Source organism: Salvelinus alpinus, chromosome 10 (genome assembly GCF_045679555.1).
Source record: "Salvelinus alpinus chromosome 10, SLU_Salpinus.1, whole genome shotgun sequence".
Classification (NCBI taxonomy): domain Eukaryota; kingdom Metazoa; phylum Chordata; class Actinopteri; order Salmoniformes; family Salmonidae; genus Salvelinus; species Salvelinus alpinus.
This window is the reverse complement of record NC_092095.1, coordinates 33461649-33480303: the sequence shown is the minus strand read 5'-3', so window position 1 is coordinate 33480303 and position 18655 is coordinate 33461649. Positions and strand designations below refer to the sequence as shown.

General features: G+C 40.5%; 2 protein-coding genes across 4 annotated transcripts; both read right to left on the bottom strand.

The window, feature by feature from the left end:
• Positions 1 to 6492: 6492 nt before the first annotated feature.
• On the bottom strand, positions 6493 to 10372 carry LOC139531958 (tripartite motif-containing protein 16-like). The gene is made up of 6 exons (XM_071328982.1): positions 9719 to 10372; positions 9266 to 9361; positions 8186 to 8419; positions 7831 to 7987; positions 7631 to 7690; positions 6493 to 7442 (listed from the first exon to the last, which is right to left on the bottom strand). Exons 1-6 carry the CDS (start codon positions 10310 to 10312, stop codon positions 6913 to 6915), a joined length of 1671 nt encoding a protein of 556 aa, XP_071185083.1. The 5' UTR covers positions 10313 to 10372; the 3' UTR covers positions 6493 to 6912.
• A 704-nt stretch (positions 10373 to 11076) lies between these two features.
• On the bottom strand, positions 11077 to 18221 carry LOC139531955 (tripartite motif-containing protein 16-like). 3 transcript variants are annotated; one of them, XM_071328977.1, is made up of 6 exons: positions 17561 to 18221; positions 17098 to 17193; positions 12730 to 12963; positions 12372 to 12528; positions 12219 to 12278; positions 11077 to 12021 (listed from the first exon to the last, which is right to left on the bottom strand). In XM_071328977.1, the coding sequence occupies exons 1-6, from the start codon at positions 18149 to 18151 to the stop codon at positions 11495 to 11497; spliced, it is 1665 nt and encodes a 554-aa protein (XP_071185078.1). In that variant the 5' UTR covers positions 18152 to 18221; the 3' UTR covers positions 11077 to 11494. The 3 variants fall into 3 exon arrangements, with proteins under 3 accessions (XP_071185078.1, XP_071185079.1, XP_071185080.1); XM_071328979.1 differs by having other exon boundaries at positions 11812 to 12021; positions 12202 to 12278; XM_071328978.1 differs by lacking the exon at positions 12219 to 12278.
• Between the last annotated feature and the right edge of the window lie 434 nt (positions 18222 to 18655).

The following is an 18655-nucleotide window of genomic DNA, read 5'->3' as shown; positions in this document are numbered from 1 at the left end:
CCATCTGCTGGATGGTTGATTGAGTAGTACATGTGCAGCTTAAAATAGACTAGGCCTGCTAAATATATATGTTAGGAAATTTAACAGATTAAATGTAAGGATAAATAGATGAATAACAATAAAAAATGTTGAAATTAACAAACAAAAAGTTGTTTTTAATTGAGAAAAGATATCAATACAGTAGTTGTTATTCAGTATAGGCTACATCACGTTACCTGATGAAATTGCTGTACAATAGGACCTTGTTGCCATCTAATGCACATTCAAATGTCATAAATCAACATTGCAGAGCTCTCCCTGTCCTCTGCCGTGCCCTGATTGTAATTACTGCTGAAGATATCTGGTTATGTGCATGTACACGCTGGCCCATCTACTGTTGCTAGCCCCAACTCTGACTTTTGCTTCACTGATTTCTGCTCTCGTAAAAGCCTGGGTTTTCTGCACCTTAACACAAGAAGCTTATTACCTAAAATGGATCAATTGAAAGTGTGGGTTCACAGCTCGAATCCAGACGTGTTGGTCATTACTGAGACGTGGTTAAGAAAGAGTGTTTTGAACACTGATGTTAACCTTTCTGGTTATAACCTTTTTTGGAAAGACAGATCTTCCGAAGGTGGTGGAGTTGCAATCTTTACCAAGGAACACCGTCAGTGCTCGGTTGTCTCCACCAAGTCTGTTCCCAAACAATTTAATTTGCTGGTTTTAAGCATTGAACTTTCAAATAGCTCTTTGTTGGCTGTTGCTAAGTGTTATCATCAACCATCAGCACCGGCCTGTACCCTAAATGCCCTAAGCTCTCTCCTGGCCCCTTACACTAAGTCTGAATTTGTCCTGTTAGGTGACATAAACTGGGACATGCATATATTACCTGACCAAGTCCTAAAGCAATGGAACTCCCTAAATCTTTCTCAGATTATTACCAATCCTACAAGGTTTGACTCCAAACACCCAGAAAAGGCTACTCTCCTTGATGTTATCCTCACAAATAATCCTAATAGGTATCAGTCTGGTGTTTTCTGTAATGACCTTAGTGATCACTGTTTTACAGCCTGTGTTCCTAATAGCTGCTCAGCGAAACGACCTGTCCTGATTTGTCATTGGCGCTTGCTAAAAACTTTAATGAGAAAGCCTTCCTTCATGACCTGGCCTCTGTAAATTGGTATAGAATCACCTTGATCCCCTCTGTCGAATACTCTCGGACTTTCTTTTTTGATATTTTCAGTGGTATTGTTAACAAACATCGGCCCATAAATAACATTTGAATTAAAAACAGGTTCTGCCCCTGGTTCGACCGTGATCTGGCAAAGTTACTCCACCTCAAGAATTCCATTTGGCGAAAGGCTGACTGGCTCTCGTTCAGGTAAATGAGAAATAAGTGCACTCATGCTATCTGGAAGGCCAAAGTTCGTTACTTTAAGGAGCAGTTCTTTCTCTGTGGGTCTAACCCCAAGAAGTTCTGGAAAATGGTTAAATACATGAAGAATAAACCCTTCTTCTTATAGCTGCCCATGTCCCTTAATGTTGATTATGTGGTTGTTAATGACAAGGGGCACATGGCAGAGCTCTTAAATCACCACTTCAGGATTCCTATTTGACTCAGCCATGCCTCCTTGCCTGTCCAACATTTCCTAATCTCCCTCTTTTCCCCCTGCCCTGCTACAAAGTTTCTCCCTGCAGGCGGTCACTGAGTCTGAGGTGCTAAAGGACCTCCTTAAACTTGACCCCCAAAAAACATCGGGGTCAGATGGTTTAGACCCTTTCTTCTTTAAGGTTGCTGCCCCTATCATCAGCAAGCATATCTCTGACCTTTTTAACCTATATCTCCTCTCTTGAGAGGTTCCCATTGCTTGAAAGGCAGCCACGATGTATCCTTTATTTGAAGGGGGAGATCAAGCTCATCCTAATTTCTGGTGTATAGACCAATTTCTATTTTGCCCTGTTTATCAAGTGTTGGAAAAACTTAGCGATAATCAACTGACTGACTTTCTTGAGGTGTATACTATTCTCTCTGGTATGCAATCTGGTTTCTGCTCAGGTTATGGATGTGTGACTGCAACTTTAAAGGTCGTAAATGATGTCACCATTGCCCTTGATTCTAAGTCTAAGGTCAGCGGAGTCAATCACCACCTTCCGGAGACACCTGAAACGCCACCTCTTTAAGGAATACCTAGGATAGGATAAAGTAATCCTTCTAACCCCCCCCCCCCCCTTAAAAGAGTTAGATGCACTATTGTAAAGTGGTTGTTCCACTGGATATCATAAGGTGAATGCACCAATTTGTAAGTCGCTCTGGATAAGAGCGTCTGCTAAATGACTTAAATGTAAATGTAAATGTAAGCAATGTTGTGCTGCTAGTTTTATTGACGTAGACAGTAGACCCTTCCATTCTTGTGGGAAGGCTAAGGAGTATTGGTGTCTCTGAGGGGTCTTTAGCCTGGTTTGCCAGCTACCTCTCTCAAAGAGTGCAGTGTATAAAGTCAGAATATCTGTTGTCTCAGCCACTGCCTGTCACCAAAGGAGTACACCAATGCTCGATCCTAGGCCCCATACATCAACAACATAGCTGAGGCAGTAGGAAGCTCTCTCATCCATTTATATTCAGATCATACAGTCTTATACGCAGCTTGCCCCTCACCGGATTTTGTGTTAAACGCTCTACAACAAAGCTTTCTTAGTGTCCATCAAGCTTTCTCTACCCTTAACCTTGTTCTGAACACCTCCAAAACAAAGGTAATGTGGTTTGGTAAGAAGAATGCCCCTCTCCTCACCGGTGGGATTACTACCTCTGAGGGTTTAGAGCTAGAGGTAGTCACATCACACAAGTACTTGGGAGTAGGCTAAGGTTTACAGAGATATAATTTATAGATAAAAGGGTGCAGTCGAGCGACTAGATGTTCTTTACCATTCGACCATCAGATTTGCCACCAATGCTCCTTATAGGACACATCACTGCACTCTATACTCCTCTGTAAACTGCTCATCTCTGTATACCCGTCGCAAGAACCACTGGTTGATGCTTATTTATAAAACCCTCTTAGGCCTCACTCCCCCTATCTGAGATACCTACTGCAGCCCTCATCTTCCACATACAACACCTGTTCTTCCAGTCACATTCTGTTCAAGGTCCCCAAAGCACACATATCCCTGGGTTGCTCCTCTTTTCAATTCACTGCAGCTAGCGACTGGAACGAGCTGCAACAAACACTCAAACTGGACAGTTTTATCTCCATCTCTTCATTCAAAGACTCAATCAATCTTACTGACAGTTGTGTCTGCTTCGTGTGATGTATTGTTGTCTCTATCTTTTTGCTCTTTGTGCTGTTGTCTGTGCCCAATAATGTCTGTACCATGATTTGTGCTGCTACCATGTTGTGCTGCTGCCAAGTTATGTTGCTACCATGCTGTGTTGTCATGTGTTGCTGCCATTCTATGTTGTTGTCTTAGGTCTCTCTTTATGTATTGGTGTGGTGTCTCTCTTGTCAGGATGTGTGTTTTGTCCGAATCTTTTATTTAATTTTTAATTTTTACAGTTTTTGACCCCAAAACCCCAAAACACACACAACACGCAAAACATTACACATCTCTTGCAAAACCAAACACTTCATTCAAAACTATTTTCACTCGTCTCAAAATTGTGTTTTTGCATCAAACTCTACACACAAACCATCAAATGATTAGCTCTTATACACGCCAACTACACACGGATGTGACACATGTAAAACACTAGTACACTAGTACAAAAACATGTTCGGTGTGCATTGGAGTCCACGTAAGTTTGTCATAGCACGTACATGTATGTGCACAAATATATACAGTATGTATGCATATTCAGTATATATTTACACTATAAACAGAAATGCAAGCGGGGAAAAATGTGATGTATATCTTTCTCAAAACATTGTATTTTCATCCAGATTTTGGGATGAACAGTAACAGACAAAATACAGTAGAATATAAACAAATAGGCTTGTCCCACCCCTCGTCCTTGTCCTCTTCCTCCTCCTTGTCCTCATCCCCCTCTCACTCTTCTTCCTCTAACTTTCTCTCCAAAATTGGCCTCCATTGTTGTCCAAACCAAGAAAGCCAACCTGAAGCCTATTTGCAGTGCTCAAGATCTGATTTCTAAGTGAAGAAAATAGGTGTAAGTGTTTTCACACGTGAGCACTGGGTGTAGGTAATCAGTAAATGAGTGTGATATTTGGAATAGCAGTGTTTCCCAAACGAAACACAAGACCTATTAGTTTTGAATGATGTGTCTGATAGAGAGAGAGAGAGAGAATAATTGACACAATGTTTTTGTGATCAAATGTTTTTTATTAATGTCAGAAGACATGAATACTGATATGGAGAATAAAGTATAATTGACAAAATGTATACAGTTGAATTTGGAAGTTTACATACACCTTAACCAAATACGTTCAATCCTAGTAAAAATTCCCTTTATTTTAAGAATGTGAGATGTCAGAATAATAGTAGAGAGAATTATTTATTTCAGCTTTTACATTCCCAGTGGTCACATTCCCAGTGGTTCAGAAGTTTACATACACTCAATGAATATTTGGTAGCATTGTCTTTAAATTGTTTAATTTTGGTCAAACATTTCAGGTAGCCTTCCACAAGCTTCCCACAATAAGTTGGGTGAATTTTGGCCCATTCCTCCTGAGTCAGGTTTGTAGGCCTCCTTGCTCGCACATGCTTTTTCAGTTCTGCCCACACATTTTCTATAGGATTGAGGTCAGGGCTTTGTGATGGCCACTCCAATACCTTGACTTTGTTGTCCTTAAGCCATTTTGCCACAACTTTGGAAGTATGCTTGGGGTCATTGTCCATTTGGAAGACCCATTTGCAACCAAGATTTAACTTCCTGGCTGATGTCTTGAGATGTTACTTCAATATATCCACATAATTTTCCTACCTCATGATGCCATCTATTTTGTGAAGTGCACCAGACCCTCCTGCAGCAAAGCACCCCCACAACATGATGCTGCCACCCCTGTGCTTCACGGTTGGGATGGTGTTCTTCGGCTTGCAAGCCCCCCCCCTTTTGCTTCCAAACATAACGATGGTCATTATGGACAAACAGTTCTATTTCTGTTTCATCAGACTAGAGGACATTTCTCCAAAAAGTACAATCTTTGTCCCCATGTGCAGTTGCAAACCATAGTCTGGCTTTTTTATGGTGGTTTTGGAGCAGTGGCTTCTTCCTTGCTGAGGGCGTTTCAGGTTATGTCGATATAGGACTCGTTTTACTGTTGATATAGATACTTTTGTACCTGTTTCCTCCAGCATCTTCACAAGGTCCTTTGTGGTTCTGGGATTGATTTGCACTTTTCACACCAAAGTACGTTCATCTCTAGGAGACAGAACGGGTCTCCTTTCTGAGCGGTATGATGGCTGCATGGTCCCATGGTGTTTATACTTGCATGATATTGTTTGTACAGATGAACATGGTACCTTCAGGCTTTGGAAATTGCTCCCAAGGATGAACCATACTTGTGGAGGTCTACAATTTTCTTTCTGAGGTCTCGGCTGATTTCTTTAGATTTTCCCATGATGTCAAGCAAAGAGGCACTGAGTTTGAAGGGAGGCTGTAAAGTACATCCACAGGTACACCTCCAATTGACTCAAATTATGTCAGTTAGCCTATCAGAAGCTTTTAAAGCTATGACATCATTTTCTGGAATTGTCTAAGCTGTTTAAAGGCACAGTCAACTTAGTGTATGTAAACTTCTGACCCACTGGAATTGTGATACGGTGAGTTGTGAAATAATCTGTCTGTAAACAATTGTTGAAAAACTACTTGTGTCATGCACAAAGTAGATGTCCTAACTGACTTGCAAAAACCATAGTTTGTTAACAAGACATTTGTGGAGTGGTTGAAAAACACGTTTTAATGACTCCAACCTCCAACCATTACTATTTGAATATCAGTTTTCTGGAGTCTCCATTGAAAATGAGAAAGTAAAATAAAAGTTGTAGAAAGTGAAAGATTAACTGCTATTTTGAGCAATTTCAAAGGTTAATTCAATGTCCACATGCAAATAACCCTTGATATGATACGTCTGTAGTAGTAAAGGGAGACGTTTATTGAGAGAGAAATATGATTAAATGCTCGGCCCAGTCAATGAGATTTAGTTACGTTTTTTCCCAATATGTTTGCGCATTAGTCATAGCCTGACCCATCACATTCTGTTTCAAATAGTACAGCTATAGAAACAGAACACGACAAATGCCAAGTCTTGCTAAGTTGATGTTGTTTGGCTGTTTGTATAAATTGCAGTATTTGGTCCTCCTCAGTTAACTTACAAATTCAAACATTCAAACGAGTGAATCCAAAGTGAAGTAATCTAGCTTGCTTATATTTTACTTAATGATTGAGGAATGAAATCAAATGGAGTAAAAATTCACCAAGAGTGTCAGTGTAGACACAGCTAAATATAATCTTCTTTATTTACTCATTTAGTTCATAGCATAAACACTCAAAAACAAACATATTGAAATACTGTTTATTGTTGGTGGTTTGCTGAGTGGCAAGAGGTAAATCAAGAAATATTTAACATTGTATTGTTTGTTACAGTATATCACCATCTGCTGGACGTTTGATTGAGCAGTAAATCTGCAGCATCAGAGTATATACAGTACATAGGCCTAAATGCATTTTAGAAAACTAAACAAATTCAAATTTAAGGATCAATAGGTAAATAATAATACAACTTATTGAAATTAACAAATATACTTTCTTAAAAAAAAAAGACAATACAGCAGTTGTTTTTTAGTTTAGACTTCATCAAAGTGAGAATACATCAATATGGATGTGATTAAAACCTAGACTAAATTAAAGATTAAATCAATCACAATAATTGTACATACCAAACTAAAAGAGCATGAACCGTCATTCTAATATGGGGAACTCTACAGTGTACACAGCACAGCAGAATTATTTTTGTACCCAACCCATATCCCAGGAAAGAGGGGTTTAGTGAACGTGGTTTCGACTGTGTGAAGGAGGGTCATTGTGTCAGAGACACTGTAGAAGGTCAGAATACCTGCCTTGTGATCCAGGTACACTCCTACTCTGGAGGACTGAGGGCCTGATACTTTAGTCTCAACATTATTGTGTCTGAAAATATAACCATTACTAGAGCACTCTAAACCCCAAGACTTGTCATTGTATCCAAATCTAGAGCCATTAACCTTCCCTATTCTACTTATGTCTTTATACGAGACTGCTATTAAAACAGTCCCATGATGACACTCCACCTCCCAGTAACAGCGTCCAGACAGACCCTCTCTACAAAGGACCTGCCACCAATCAGTGAATCTGTCCGGATGGTCAGGATTTGGATCGTTAACAGCTTTAACAACTGTCACCTTTCTGTTTCCCTCAGACAGAGAGAGGTAATTCTGTGCTGTGTTTGGGTCCAGTGTGAGCTGACAGGAATCTGGGAGAAGAGCAGAGACCAATGAGGGGAGTTAGAACAGTAAGTTAAGGCACATACTGTATCTACCCTGTCTTTGATTACAACAGAGCAGAGATCAATGAGAGCAGTATCTCCTATTGATATATCACAAGGTTTGTGAGTAGTGTCAGAAAAAAAGAGACTGTTAGTTACTTGATGAAGAAACTCACATTGTAAGAACTGTTCTCTAGTCTTGGGCTCTGGAGGCAGTAAGATATCCACTGAATTTACTACAGAGACAGACATTCACAGAGAGAGAGAATATTATCAGAATACCATATTGCACTTGTATAAAGTGGTGACTAGAGGACCTCTGATTGGTCTAAACTAGGTGTTCTTACACTATGTGTTAGTATTATTTTCAACTCACCTGTGGTGGAGATCTTGATCCATTCTCCTTCAAGGAAGCCTTCTAGTTTCTCTCTGACATCAGAAACAGCCTTATTCACATCTCCAAAGTACTGAGGATGGATAACGACGCTGGGTATGTCTGAAGAGACACTGGGACTGGAGAGAGACTGATAACTCTGGAGAGAGACAGAGATAAAGAGAGGGGGAGAGAGCGATAGAGCGAGAGTAGATAATTGACAATGTTTTTGTGATCAAATATTTTTTATTAATGTCAGGTAACGTGAATACTGATATGGAGAATAGAGTATAATTGACTAAATGTACAGTTTCACAAGTACATTTCTGTATCACCTGTAACAAGGAAGTTTAGTTACCTGGAGAAAATGGATATGATCCTCTGTGTGAGAGAGCTGCTCCAGCTCAGCGTTTCTCCTCCTCAGCTCAGCTATCTCCTGCTCCAGTTGCTCCAGGAGTCCATCAGCTTGACTCACTTGAGCTTTCTCCTGGGCTCTGATCAGCTCCTTCACCACAGAGCACCTTCTCTCAATGGAATGGATCAGCTCAGTAAAGATCCTATCACTGTCCTCCACTGCTGCCTGTGCAGAGTGCTGTTCAGACACAAAGAGAGAAGATAAGGCTCCATGTTAAGAAGAATTTATTTCTCCCTAAAACTTTTTCATTTTCGCTGAGGATTAAAGGTTCTACCTAGAAGCCTTTTCATCTGAATAAGCTTTCTCACTGATGGTATCAGTCTAGCCACCCCAACAAAACCCAGAAACATAAACCCAGAAACAAAACAAGTAGAATAAAACAACAATCAAAATCATTGGTACAACCAACCGTAAGTGAACTAATGCAAAGAACAGGGATTCACAATTACCCACAACCCTCCAGCAAAATATAAAACATAGAAGATAAGGGTTCTAGATAGAACCCTTCATAGAGGCCCACATAAAAAAATACTATTCACTGACTGTACAAAACATAAAGAACACCTTCCTAATATTATGTTGCACTTGTAACCCCCTTTTGCCCTCAAAGCAGCCTCAGTTTGTCGGGGCATGGACTCTACAAGGTGTTGAAAGCATTCCACAGGGATATGGCCCATGTTGTCTCCTATGGTTCCCACAGTTGTGTCAATATGGCTGGATGTCCTTTGGGGTGGTGGACCATTCTTGATACACACAGGAAACTGTTGAGCATGAAAAACCCAGCAGCGTTGCAGTCCGTGACACAAACCGGTGCGCCTGGCGCCTACTACCATACCCCGTTCAAAGGCACTTAAATCTTTTGTCTATGCACAATCCATGTCTCAATTCTCTCAAAGTTTAAAAATCCTTCTTTAACCTGTCTCCTCCCCTTAATCTACACTGACTGAAGTGGATTTAACCCAAAATTATATCCCAATCCAGATTAACATGTTGAAAAACTGGGCCCTGGTCAATAATATTTACCTTGAGAGACTCCACAGCCTGTTGGAGCTCCTTCAGCTCCTTCTCTCTCTCCTGGATTCTCTGCTGGAGCTTCTGCTGACTCATCCCCAGCTGACTCTATGGAGAAACACTGTTCATTGAGCTATCAAGATTTATTTGTCCAGTAGTGCAATAGTATAGTATTACGATATAGGGCCTATAGAGGGTAGTAATTACATTTTAATAGAAGTCCCTTTGCAAAGTTACATATCTATGATTTTAGTTGAATTATTATGTATTTTACAGTACTCATATCATAGTTTAAACTGAATTTTGGATTCTAAAGAAAATGAGGGTGTGTGACTACAGCAAAATGGTGATACATTTAGAGGATCATGTAACTAATTAGATATGTTTCTCATATTCAAACAGCTCTCCTGCTGTATATTAAATTATTTGTTCATCAGAGTCACCAACAAGTTATTCTGGTCTAACCTGTTTCTCGGTCCTCTCCGCTGCAGCTGACACTGTATCATGGCCTTTATGATCATCCACCATACACAGATAACAGATACAATTCTGATCGGTACGACAGTAAATCTTCAGCAGTTCGTCATGACGGGAGCAGATGTTCTCCTGTAGCTGTGTGGAGGCTTTGACCAGCTTGTGCTTCTTTAGTGCAGGGACACTATAGTGAGGCTGGAGGTGAGTTTTGCAGGAAGACACCAGACACACCAGACAGGACATGAGGGCTTTCTGCTTTCTGGTCCCAGTGCAGAAATCACATGCCACATCTCCAGGTCCAGCATAGCACAGATCAGGGGGATCAGCCTGAAGTCCTGTCTTCTTCAGTTTCTCCACCACCTCAGCCAACATGTTATTTTTTCTCAGAGCAGGCCTTGGAGTGAAGGTCTGTCTGCACTGAGGACAGCTGTAGATCCCCTTCAGATCATCCTGATCCCAGCAGCCCTCAATACAGCTCCTACAGTAACTGTGTCCACAGGGAATAGCTACTGGCTCCTTCAGTAGATCCAGACAGACAGAACAACAGAACTGGTCCTGGTCCAGCAGAATTCCTTGCTGAGCCATTTGGACGGTTGTTGTTCACTTTCACACAGACAAACGACACCGCGACTCAGATAAGTTTCGTTTTCCTAGAAGACAGTTTGTGGGAGGGATTTCCTGGTTCTGCCAGAAGGTGGGGTTAGTTAGAAGGAGATTGATAGAGGAATGTAGTCCGATGCAAAAATGAATATCCTGTTGCCTTGGCTGGTTTACAGGTCTTAGCTGCTTTGTGACATATACTTCTGCAGCATGTTCCTATACCTTTTCAAAATACTGCAGATTGTAGAAAGTGCTGTTAACTGCTGTTTTGAGCAATTTGAAAAGTTAATTCAATGTCCACATGCAAATAACCCTTGATATGATACGTCTGTAGTAGTAAAGGGGAGAAGTTCATTGAGAGAGAAATATGATTAAATGCTCGGCTCAGTCAATGAGATTTAGTTACGTTTTTTCCCAGTATCTTTGTGCATTGGTCATAGCCTGACCCATCACATTCTGTTTCAAAAAGTACAGCTATGGAAACAGAACATGACAAATGCCAGGTCTTGCTAAGTTGGTTGTTTGTATAAATTGCAGTCCTTGGTCCTCCTCAGTTAACTTACAAATTCAAACATTCAAAAGAGTGAATCCAAAGTGAAGTAATCTAGCTTGCTTATATTTTACTTAATGATTGAGGAATGAAATAAAATGGAGTAAAAATTCACCAAGAGTGTCAGTGTAGACACAGCTAAATATAATATTCTTTATTTACTCATTTAGTTTATAGCATAAACACTCAAAAACAAACATATTGAAATACTTGTTTATTGTTGGTGGTTTGCTGTGGCAAGAGGTAAATCAAGAAATATTTAACATTGTATTGTTTGTTACAGTATATTACCATCTGCTGGACAGTTGATTGAGTAGTAAATCTGCAGCATCAGAGTATATACAGTACATCGGCCTGGATAGATTTTAGAAAACTAAACAGATTCACATTCAAGGATCAATAGGTAAAAAATAATACAACTTATTGAAATTAACAAACAATATTTTTTATTATTGAGAAAATATATCAATACAGCAGTCATTTAGTTTAGACTTCATCAAAGATAGAATATACCAATATGAATGTGATTTAAATCTAGACTAAATTAAAGATTAAATCAAAATAATTGTACATACCAAACTAAAAGAGCATTAGCCGTCATTCTAATATGGGGAACTCTATAGTGTACACAGCACAGCAGAATTATTTTTGTACCCAACCCATATCCCAGGAAAGAGGGGTTTAGTGAACCTGGTTTCGACTGTGTGAAGGAGGGTCATTGTGTCAGAGACGCTGTAGAAGGACAGAGTACCTGCCTTGTGATCCAGGTACACTCCTACTCTGGAGGACTGAGGGCCTGATACTTTAGTCTCAACATTATTGTGTCTGAAACGATAACCATTACTAGAGCACTCTAAACCCCAAGACTTGTCATTGTATCCGAATCTGGAATCATTAACCATCCGTATTCTACTTATGTCTTTATATGAGACTGCTGTAACAGTCCCATGATGACACTCCACCTCCCAGTAACAGCGTCCAGACAGACCCTCTCTACAAAGGACCTGCCACCAATCAGTGAATCTGTCCGGATGGTCAGGATTTGGATCGTTAACAGCATTAACAACTGTCACCTTCCTGTTTCCCTCAGACAGAGAGAGGGATTTCTGTGCTGTGTTTGGGTCCAGTGTGAGCTGACAGGAATCTGGGAGAAGAGCAGAGCAGAGACCAATGAGGGGAGTTAGAACAGTAAGTTAAGGCACATACTGTACTGTATCTACCCTGTCTTTGATTGCAGCAGAGCAGAGATCAATGTGAGCAGTATCTACTATTGAAATATCACAAGGTTTGTAGTAGTGTCAGAAAAAATGAGACTGTTAGTTACTTGATGAAGAAATTCACATTGTAAGAAGTGTTCTCTGTTCTTGGGCTCTGGAGGCAGTACATCATTCACTGAATTCACTACATAGATAAAAAATATTATCAACATACCGTGTTGTACATGGTCTGAAGTAGGTGTTCTTATGTGTTGTGTTAGTATTACTTTCAACCCACCTATGGTGGAGATCTTGATCCATTCTCCTTTAATGAAGTCTTCTAGTTTCTCTCTGACATCAGAAACAGCCTTATTCACATCTCCAAGGAACTGAGGACGTTTATCAATGCTGGGTGAGTCTGAAGAGACAATGGGACTGGAGAGAGACAGATAACTCTGGAGAGGAAGAGAGAGCGCGAGAGAGAGAGAGAGAGAGAGAGAATAATTGAGAAAATGTTTTTGTCATCTAATATTTTTTTTAATAACAGATGTCATCAAACATGACTACAGATATACAGAATGAAATATAATAGACAAAATGTATAGGGTCACAACAAGCTTATTTCTGTATCACCTTTATCAAGGAAGTTTAGTTACCTGGAGGAAATGGATGTGATCCTCTGTGTGTGAGAGCTGCTCCATCTCAGAATTTATTCTCCTCAGCTCAGCTATCTCCTGCTCCAGTTGCTCCAGGAGTCCATCAGCTTGACTCACTTGAGCCTTCTCCTGTGCTCTGATCAACTCCTTCACCTCAGAGCACCTTCTCTCAATGGAGTGGATCAGCTCAGTAAAGATCCTATCACTGTCCTCCACTGCTGCCTGTGCAGAGTGCTGTTCAGACACAAAGAGAGAAGAGAAGGCTCCATGTTAAGTAGAATATTTTTTCCCCAGGCCGTTTTATTACCGAGGAGTAAGGTTCTACATAGAACCCTTTCCATCTGAATAAGCTTTCTCACTGATGGTATCAGTTGTCATGACGTTGGCCTGAGGGTAGGTTTATGACAATCATAAAGACCTCTTCCCCCCTTTTTCCTCTCCCTACTCTACTGATGTGACATTAGAAAACCCCTTGGTTAACATAGAGATTCTGGGAACATCAGAAGTTGGGGGGAAATTAACTATATTCTGGTAATCTGACCAATTGAACATATGCGGTGGTACTTAAGGTATATTATGTCAGTTCTGTTGTCATCTGGCACATTCTCATCAATGATAGAATGACATAAACTCTACTGTGGAAAGTCTACACATCAGAGTTATCGGATTCACATGGAATACTTCTCCTGTCTTATCCAGTGTCCTGTGTGAATTTAAGTATGCTCTCTCTAATTCTCTCCTTCTCTCTTTCTTTCTCTCTCTCGGAGAACCTGAGCCCTAGGACCATACGTCAGGACTACCGGGCATGATGACTCCTTGCTGTCCCCAGTCCACCTGGGCTTGCTGCTATTCCAGTTTCAACTGTTCTGCCTGCGGTTATGGAACCCCTACCTGCCCCAGACCTGCTGTTTTCAACTCTTAATGATCGGCTATGAAAAGCCAACTGACATTTATTCCTGATTATTATTTGACCATGCTTGTCATTTATGAACATTTTGAAAATCTTGGCTCTCTCTAATTCTCTCCTTCTCTCTTTCTTTCTCTCTCTCGGAGGACCTGAGACCTAGGACCATACGTCAGGACTACCGGGCATGATGACTCCTTGCTGTCCCCAGTCCACCTGGGCTTGCTGCTATTCCAGTTTCAACTGTTCTGCCTGCGGTTATGGAACCCCTACCTGCCCCAGACCTGCTGTTTTCAACTCTTAATGATCGGCTATGAAAAGCCAACTGACATTTATTCCTGATTATTATTTGACCATGCTTGTCACTTATGAACATTTTGAACATCTTGGCCATGTTCTGTTATAATCTCCACCCGGCACAGCCAGAAGAGGACTGGCCACCCCTCATAGCCTGGTTCCTCTCTAGGTTTCTTCCTAGGTTTTGGCCTTTCTAGGGAGTTTTTCCTAGCCACCGTGCTTCTACACCTGTATTGCTTGCTGTTTGGGGTTTTAGGCTGGGTTTCTGTACAGCACTTCGAGATATTAGCTGATGTACGAAGGGCTATATAAAATAAACTTGATTTGATTTGAATTGTTGTTCAATTCAAACGTTTGAATATGAAATTATTGGTGAAGAGATGAAATGTAATTTTAGCTTCCAAATGAGAGATTTGGGTTTTCATAAGTTTAGGGCTCTGCTCAACCAGTGGCCCGCCCCTGTGAAGAGACATGGGTTATAAACTTTTCAGACACACCCTTCTCCCTCCACTATATAAGCCATTGACGAAAATTTAACCTCCTGTTCCGAGGATGTGAGGACGACGGTCCGATGTCAGAATGGTTTAGATAATAACTACAGAACGAAGCTAACATCAGCGTGAGCTTTGGTTGCAAATGGTATGAACTTTGAACTCTTATTCACTACAGAAGTGATACCGCCTAGCCGCCGAGTTAGCAACAGCAGCTGCAAACGTAAATTAGGACAGACAGAGTATCCCGTCTACCACACAACGACGTTACTACAACTATCCAATTGACCACCAGAGACATTCTTCAAAGGACAAAGGACTCGGTTTGGCAACACGGCCTTCCATCTACCACCAACCTACCGAAGTGCAGCTCAGAGTAAATATTTATTGCATTTTCCTTTTCCAAATGGGCGGTAATTTAGAATGCATAAGATATTGTATTTACGATAGCACAGCTTCGCCCTTTGTTCCTCAGCCTTCCCGCTCTTTCACTCAAACCCAGCCCCTTTTCTTTTGTTTAACCAGCTGTCATATCTGTTCCGCCCGCTAGGGACGTTTTCCTTTATGACGTAATTTGTAATCAAGGTATGATTCATTCTGTGTATATGTAATTCTGTGTGATTAGTTAGGTATTTAGTAAATAAATAATTAAACCCAATTTTGTATTGCCGATTCAACTTGTTAGCCAGGGTTCGTGAACCAAGAATTTACAAATTTCAGATGAGACTGAAATAAGGTGACGATTAATATTGACTGCTATTGATGTAAAATATTACTAGGTCTTTAAGAGTTTATTCGGAAGATAACAGCTCTATAAATATTATTTCGTGGTGCCCCGACTTTCTAGTTAATTACATTTACATGATTAGCTCAATCAGGTAATAGTTATTACGGAGAAACGATTTTTTAGAATAGCATGTCATATCACTTAATCCGGCATAGCCAAAGACACGACACAGTCTAGCCACCCCAACGAAACCCAGAAACAATACAAGTAGAATAAAACAACAATAAAAATCATAGATACAACCAACCGTAAGTGAACTAATGCAAAGAACAGAGATTCACAATTACCCACAACCCTCCAGCAAAATATAAAACCTAGAATTTAAAGGGTTCTAGGTCGAAACCTTCATAGAGGCCCACATAAAAAAATACAATTCACTGATTGTACAAAACATTAAGAACACCTTAATATTGAGTTGCACTTGATCTCCCCCTTTGCCCTCAGAACAGCCTTGAAATATGGACACTACAAGCTGTCGAAAGACTTCCACAGGGATGTGGCCCATGTTGTCTCCAATGGTTCCCACAGTTGGCTGGATATCCATTGGGTGGTAGAGCATTCTTGATATACACAGGAAACTGTTGAGCATGAAACACCCAGCAGCGTTGCACGTTTGTGACACAAACCAGTGCACCTACAACCATACCCCGTTTGGTATTCCTTGTATATAGCCTCGTTATTGTTATTTTATTGTGTTACTATTTCCTTTTTTTTAATAGCACATTTTTCTTACTTTTTAACTCTGCATTGTTGGGAAAGTGTTCGTAGGTAAGAATGTCAATATGAAGTCTGCACCTGTTGTATTTGGCGAATGTGACAAATACAATTGTATTATTACTTACTACAGTGTTTTTGGGGGGTAGATAATACTGAAGTATTCACAATAGTATTTCAGTATATTACAAAATTTTATAGTAAGTACTACACATGATCGACAGATACTAGTGTTTAGTATAGTATTCTACAGTATACTACAGTTTCTATATAATGAAATAGTAAGTACTGTAGTATTCTATAGTAAACCGTAGTATTTTTCATGTGGGGGTGCTGGGTAGAACCCTTTCCAGAGGGTTCTACCTAGAATCATAAAGGGCCTAGAATCAGAAACGGTCCTACTTAAACAGGTTGAAGAACCCTTCATGGTTCCTTTTTATAAGAGTGTATTTCATCTCTGACTGGGAGCCCAGAGAGCCTGTTCCCCACAGTGAGTCTCAGTTTGATTGGAGAGTGTCCTCTCTCTCTGACTGGCTGACTGGAGGAGGGAAGTGAAATGGTGCATCTCCAGTCCTCTGTGCCCAGTTTTTCAAAAGTTATCTGATTGGATTTCGGAAATCGGATAGGATTAAATGTTAGAATTGGGTTTTTCAACATTTACAATTTTATTCTGATCTTCTGGATAGGGATTCAAATTTGGTAATCCAATCTAAACTTTGATCAGGATTAAAAGTATTTTTTTCATTTTTCTGATGTAAAAAATAGTGATTAGGATGGTTTCAATGCCGATAATCAGGATGATCTTAATCCCACGGGAAACGGTGGATTCAGGGTGGATTTAGAAAGGTAAAAGGCACTACAACGAATACATGTCAATGTAACTAAGAGGAGGTGGTTTAAAAAATGAAAAACGAAGGTTCATTATGTTTAATTGACCGCAGTATAGTTTCGTGGTCAATTGTTATATGTCTCTCTTTAATCTAGGTACCTTTATTCATGTAGTTTACTCATCTCTGTTTCCCTATGACAGTGTAGAAGTAGTACCATAACCAGTCCAGGAAACTGGCACAAAAAACAGGTCTGACAAAAGAGAGATCTGATCATGAATTGCAAAAAAGAAATAATGATCCAGATTGAATTTTTGGAAAAACTGGGCCTTGGTCAATAAAACTTACCTTGAGAGACTCCACATTCTGTTGGAGCTCCTTCAGCTCCTTCTCTCTCTCCTGGATTCTCTGCTGGAGATTCTGCTGACTCATCCCCAGCTGACTCTATGGAGAAACACTGTTCATTGAGCTATCAAGATTTATTTGTCCAGTAGTGCAATAGTATAGTATTATGATTTAGGGCCCATATAGAGTAGGATTTAAATTGTAATAGAAGTCCCACTGCAAAATTATATATCTATGTTGTTAGTTGAATTATTATGTTTCTTTACAGTACTCATATCATATAGTTTAAACAGAACTTTGGACTCAAAAGAAAATGATGGTGTGTGACTACAGCAAAGTGGTGATACATTTAGACAATGTTTTTCATGTAACTAATTATATATGTTATCTCATATTCAAACAGCTCTCCTGCTGTATATTACATTATTTGTTTATCAGAGTCACCAACAAGTTATTCTGGTCTAACCTGTTTCTCGGTCCTCTCCGCTGCAGCTGACACTGTATCATGGCCTTTATGATCATCCACCATACACAGACAACAGATACAATTCTGATCGGTACGACAGTAAATCTTCAGCAGTTCGTCATGACGGGAGCAGATGTTCTCCTGTAGCTGTGTGGAGGCTTTGACCAGCTTGTGCTTCTTTAGTCCAGGGACACTATAGTGAGGCTGGAGGTGAGTCTTGCAGAAAGACACCAGACACATCAGACAGGACATGAGGGCTTTCTGCTTTCTGGTCCCAGTGCAGAAATCACATGCCACATCTCCAGGTCCAGCATAGCACAGATCAGGGGGAGCAGCCTGAAGTCCTGTCTTCAGTTTCTCCACCACTTCTGCCAACATGTTATTTTTTCTCAGAGCAGGCCTTGGAGTGAAGGTCTGTCTGCACTGAGGACAGCTGTAGATCCCCTTCAGATCATCCTGATTCCAGCAGCCCTCAATACAGCTCCTACAGTAACTGTGTCCACAGGGAATAGTGACTGGCTCCTTCAGTAGATCCAGACAGACAGAACAAGAGAACTGGTCCTGTTCCAGCAGAACTGCCTGCTGAGCCATTTGGACGGTTGCTGTTCACTTTCACACAGACAAACGATACCGCGACTCAGATAAGTTTTGTTTTCTCAGAAGAGAGTTTGTGGAAGGGGTAGGGACTTCCTGGTTCTGCCAGAAGGTGGGGTTAGTTAGAGGGAGGGAGATAGAGGAATGTCGTCCGACGCAAAAATGAATATCCTGTTGCCTTGGCTGGTTTACAAGTCTTAGCTGCTTTGTGACATATACTTCTGCAGCATGTTCCTACACCTTTTCAAAAATACTGCAGATTGTAGAAAGTGCAAGATTAACTGCTATTTTGAGCAATTTGAAAGGATAATTCAATGTCCACATGCAAATACCCTTGATATGATACATTTGTAGTAGTAAAGGGGAGAAGTTTATTGAGAGAGAAATATGATTAAATGCTCGGCTCAGTCAATGAGATGTAGTTACGTTTTTTTCCGGTATCTTTGTGCAGTGGCCACAGCCCGACCCATCACATTCTGTTTGGAAACAGAACAGGACAAA

Coding starts and splice junctions, on each gene's coding strand:
- LOC139531958 (XM_071328982.1), bottom strand. CDS start 10,312: ATGGCTCAGCAAGGAATTCTGCTGGACCAGGACCAGTTCTGTTGTTCT. Junction 8,420..9,265: donor AGGCTGTGGAGTCTCTCAAG/GTAAATATTATT, acceptor GTGTCTGAACAG/CACTCTGCACAGGCAGCAGT. Junction 7,691..7,830: donor GATCAAGATCTCCACCACAG/GTGAGTTGAAAA, acceptor CTGTCTCTGTAG/TAAATTCAGTGGATATCTTA.
- LOC139531955 (XM_071328977.1), bottom strand. CDS start 18,151: ATGGCTCAGCAGGCAGTTCTGCTGGAACAGGACCAGTTCTCTTGTTCT. Junction 12,964..17,097: donor AGAATGTGGAGTCTCTCAAG/GTAAGTTTTATT, acceptor GTGTCTGAACAG/CACTCTGCACAGGCAGCAGT. Junction 12,529..12,729: donor ATCACATCCATTTCCTCCAG/GTAACTAAACTT, acceptor CTTCCTCTCCAG/AGTTATCTGTCTCTCTCCAG.